Raw genomic sequence first — 4,699 nt, 5'->3', positions numbered from 1 at the left:
GCCTCTCTTCAATTCTTTTGTCACTAGTCTCATGGTACATAGACCACAGCCTTCCCAAAGAATTCTGCAGAGCTTCTGGCCATTCTTCTACATCAATCCATTTCTGAAAACCACAATTCTCCACATGCTACAAAAACAGTAATTTTGCAATTACTTAGAGGCATGCAGAATTTGCATTTTTAACAAACTAATGAAAAATAGTGCTGCAATCAAATAACCTGCAACTGCCTTACATATAGTTTTAGTTTACAAATATACTTATGCTCTCTTAGTTGCAATGAACTAACCTGCAACTAAATAAGTGAAGAAAAAGACTAAACTATGATATACTTATGGTCTCTTATCATTCATACAAATAGAAATCTAGAATTAGAACTGAAGTACCATTAACATGTGCAATCATTCATTTTAACACTTTAACTGAACTACCATTTACTAAACTGAATTCTGTTAACTAAATTTTACAACAATTATAGACAAAATCGACAACAACACTTACATTTTGAACGCTGCACATGAGAAACCTCCTCCCGGTCAAACTACCCTCAAATGCGACGCATCTGGTCGGCTCCAAGTCATGAACGCGGCAGCGTTCCGCTCCGACAGCAACTCCAGAGAATGAGAGGTCCGCGCATGTCTCAGGGACGTAATCCATGGCAGTCAAGTCCTAATCGACAAGAAATTGCAAAAGAAATGAACTTTATTGACCTAAATCGACAGAAATCGAAAAATCCCAAATCGGAATAAGAACCCTAACCCTAAATTCGAAATCAGAGATGAGAGGCTAAGAACTTACAGGGAGGTGCTCCGGCGAGCTTTCGCCGTCGTTCCAGCTAGGCATGCGGCGGCGGCAATGGGCGACGGCGGTGCGGGAGCCTCGGCGGCGCTGCTTCGAAGGGGAGAAGGCACGGGCTCGGTCGGTAACGCGCGCGGACAGGGGCGCGTGCCTCTTCTACCGTCCGCGAGTGGTGGGTCCCGCACGCCGTTAACGGCTCGTCGACGGAAGGCGCCACGTCATGCCTGACAGCGGGCCCGCATTGTCATAAACGCTGTCAATCTGCGTTCAGTGGACGATCAGTGCTATTTGAAACAAACTCGCCCAAATGTGGTAGTTCTGTGCGATTGGAGCGAAAACTGGTAGTTTTCCGAAATTTAGCATCAAAAGTAGTAGTTTTATGCTATAAACTCGGTTCACAACGATAGCAAAACAAAACAACACAGCCCGCAGCTCGAAGCCTGGGCACACACCAAGAGTCTCACACAGACCCGCCAGCAGCACGAGAGCTGGGCACACATAACAAGTCTGGAGAACAAACTAGAAATACATGACGTCAGACGAAGGAGGAGACTCAGACCGGCACGTCCTCCACAGCATCCCGTGTGGCCGCGTGATCTCGTTATTTTTTAGTATGTTGGTCAAAATTTCCCGAGTCCTTTCCCGATTTCCCCGTCCTTTCCAACCAAGTCACATCTAAGCTTCCACCTTGACATCTAGTATAAGTAGCTGGCGCGCAGATGCAGCACCATCTCACCAGCTCAAGAGTCAGCCAGAACCCAGAAGACATCACCAACGTACCTGCTCAGCAAGCCAGCCAAATTCTCCATCCCAATGGAGCTTCCTCAGTGGGTGTCCTTCCTCGCTGTCGTGCTCACCACGGTGATCTTTCTCAAGGCCGTCCTCCGCCGCCGCAGCAGCCGCAAGTACAACCTCCCGCCGGGTCCCAAGGCGTGGCCGATCATCGGCAACCTCAATCTCATCGGCGCGCTCCCGCACCGCTCCATCCACGAGCTCTCCAAGCAGTACGGCCCGCTCATGCAGCTCCAGTTCGGCTCCTTCCCTTGCGTCGTCGGCTCCTCCGTGGAGATGGCCAAGTTCTTCCTCAAGACCCACGACGTGGTATTCACCGACCGCCCCAAGTTCGCCGCCGGCAAGCACACCACCTACAACTACAGCGACATCACCTGGTCCCCCTACGGCGCCTACTGGCGCCAGGCCCGCAAGATGTGCCTCACCGAGCTCTTCAGCGCCAGGCGCCTCCAGTCCTACGAGTACATCCGCAGCGAGGAGGTGCTCGCCCTCCTCCACGACCTGCATCGCGGCGCCACCGCTGCCGGCGCCGGCCGCACCCTGGTGATCAAGGACTACCTGTCCACCGTGAGCCTCAACGTGATCACGCGCATGGTCATGGGCAAGAAGTACCTCGAGAAGGAGGTGAGGGACGAGAGCGGCGCGCTGATCACCACGCCCGACGAGTTCAAGTGGATGATCGACGAGCTCTTCCTCCTCAACGGCGTGCTCAACATCGGCGACTCCATCCCGTGCCTCGACTGGATGGACCTGCAGGGGTACATTAAGAGGATGAAGAAGCTCAGCAAGATGTTCGACCGCTTCCTGGAGCACGTCGTGGAGGAGCACAGCGAGCAGCGCCGCCGCGACGGCGAGAGCTTCGTGGCCAAGGACATGGTCGACGTGCTGCTGCAGTTCGCCAGCAACCCCGATCTTGAGGTCAAGCTCAACAGGGAGGGCGTCAAAGCTTTCACTCAGGTCAGTGCGCTTTCCTTCCCTAACAATGAACTAAAAGTTGCAGTAGCTGGCCAGAGTGAAAACAAAATCAGTAGCATCATCGTTCAAAGCAGAAAAAGGAACAAGAATATTTGGATTGTGCCTGATTTATAGATGTCTTGTCACTATTAGTACATCGTTTGCTATGGGTGTCAGCCTCCAATAATTTCAGTGAGAACCGCTTCCACTTATCTGAACACTCAAATCTGGGAAAAATCTAACGGGCTTGTTGCTGATAGGTACGCCCCACCGAGTGCAGTGATAGGTACTAAATATGTGAAGAAGTTCCACCAAAAAAACTGTACCAAAATGATTTAATTTCAGAAGCAAGTGCGTGCAACACACTAAATTTCAGTTGTAGACAGTAGACCTGTGTGCACGCAGTTAATTACGTAATCACAACGGTTACATCAGCTGCTCAATGTTTGCTCAGTTTAAGATCACGATGCAACATTCTCATATTAACCCTGGCACGTGCAGGATCTCATTGCTGGCGGCACAGAAAGCTCAGCGGTGACGGTGGAGTGGGCTCTCTCGGAGCTCCTGAAGAAGCCCGAGGTGTTCGCCAAGGCGACAGAGGAGCTGGACCGCATCGTCGGCCGTGGCCGTTGGGTCACTGAGAAGGACATACCGAGCCTCCCCTACATTGATGCCATCGTGAAGGAGACGATGCGGCTGCACCCGGTGGCACCGATGCTGGTGCCCCGCCTCTCCCGCGAGGACACCTCCATCGGTGGCTACGACATCCCTGCCGGCACGAGGGTGCTCGTCAGCGTGTGGACCATCGGGCGTGACCCAGAGCTGTGGGACGCGCCGGAGGAGTTCATGCCGGAGCGGTTCCTCGGCAGCAGGCTCGACGTCAAGGGGCAGGACTATGAGCTGCTGCCGTTCGGGTCGGGACGCAGGATGTGCCCCGGGTATAGTCTGGGACTTAAAGTGATTCAGGTGAGCTTGGCAAACCTGCTGCACGGTTTCGAGTGGAAGCTCCCACATGGCGTGGAGCTGAACATGGAGGAGATCTTCGGTCTGTCTACTCCGCGCAAGTTCCCGCTTGAGGCTGTTGTGGAGCCCAAGCTCCCAGCTCACCTCTACGAATGAACACGGTTGCATACGTGTGACTCAAGTACTTATTAGTTCGTTATTAATACTTTTGTTTTTGCACTTTTTGCTGTATTATTCCGGTCATGTGTCATGTTGTTCATGTGTAGTGTAGAGTCAAGTGAAATAAATGGAAAATTGTATACTCTGTAGCTCTATAGTAGGATTGTGCTAATTCAGCATCATTTTGTATTATAAAGATGCGAATGATAAAGTGAACACCTTAGATAAATGGAATGGTTGAAATGGGCTCAACGTGCTAAGGTTAAACATGTATAAGAAGATAGCACCGACACTAAATATTTTGATCCTGTTGAAGACGGTAACGATGGTGTACAGATCGAATTGACAGAATATTGCCCACTTTGGTGAAAATCCATCTAAAGGCATCTTTATAGTTTTGTAGCTAGATATACGAAGATGATCGAAAAGGTTGTTCCATGATGTCAAATTTTTGGAAACCAAGACCCAACAAAAAGCTATATTTAGCCAATTATAATCCATGACTGAAACCGTCTAGGTCCCTTCTACACTTGCTATGTTAAAAAAATATGTATTTTGCTGGCTGACTGTCGTGTTCGCAAGCCACATATTATCTGTCTCACTCGAAACCCATCTTTGATGTTGAACATCCCAAAATGCAAGAAGTCTCATTTGAACTCATAATGCCAACTTAGAAAATAAGAAGGCAAACACCTAGTTTCCACTCAATATGAGGAAGAGTGTTTGAACCTTGATACTTACTAGTTCCTTATTAATACTTTTGTTTTTGCACTTTTTGTTGTATTATTCCGGTCATCATGTTGTTCACGTGAAGCGTAGAGTTAAGTGGAATAAAGGGGAAATCGTATACTCTGTAGCTTGCCACATCCTTATGTTCTCTTTCTCTTTTTTAGTTACACTGTGATCTTTGATATATGATTGGCACAAGCTAACATAGATCAGTATTGATTGGGGAGAAAGATTTTTGCATTTGAATAGAGTTACTTGGGGTGAAAGAGGTGAGATTTCACTGAGAGTGGTTCAATTGTCCGCCCC

At 49.1% G+C, this 4,699-nt stretch overlaps 1 protein-coding gene across 1 annotated transcript; it reads left to right on the top strand.

Moving 5' to 3' along the window:
* Nucleotides 1-1,541: 1,541 nt before the first annotated feature.
* Nucleotides 1,542-3,806, top strand: LOC124655416 (trimethyltridecatetraene synthase-like). The gene is made up of 2 exons (XM_047194315.1): nucleotides 1,542-2,545; nucleotides 3,044-3,806. The coding sequence occupies exons 1-2, from the start codon at nucleotides 1,610-1,612 to the stop codon at nucleotides 3,659-3,661; spliced, it is 1,554 nt and encodes a 517-aa protein (XP_047050271.1). The 5' UTR covers nucleotides 1,542-1,609; the 3' UTR covers nucleotides 3,662-3,806.
* The last annotated feature ends 893 nt before the right edge of the window (nucleotides 3,807-4,699 follow it).

This window comes from Lolium rigidum, chromosome 5, assembly GCF_022539505.1.
Source record: "Lolium rigidum isolate FL_2022 chromosome 5, APGP_CSIRO_Lrig_0.1, whole genome shotgun sequence".
Lineage (NCBI taxonomy): Eukaryota > Viridiplantae > Streptophyta > Magnoliopsida > Poales > Poaceae > Lolium > Lolium rigidum.
The sequence above is the reverse complement of the archived record's forward strand: the minus strand, read 5'-3'. Positions and strand labels throughout refer to the sequence as shown.

What these genes read in the sequence shown, in the direction of transcription:
- LOC124655416 (XM_047194315.1), top strand. Translation starts at nt 1,610, where the DNA reads ATGGAGCTTCCTCAGTGGGTGTCCTTCCTCGCTGTCGTGCTCACCACG. An exon ending in GCGTCAAAGCTTTCACTCAG is followed by an intron (nt 2,546 to 3,043) that starts GTCAGTGCGCTT and finishes TGGCACGTGCAG; the next exon opens with GATCTCATTGCTGGCGGCAC.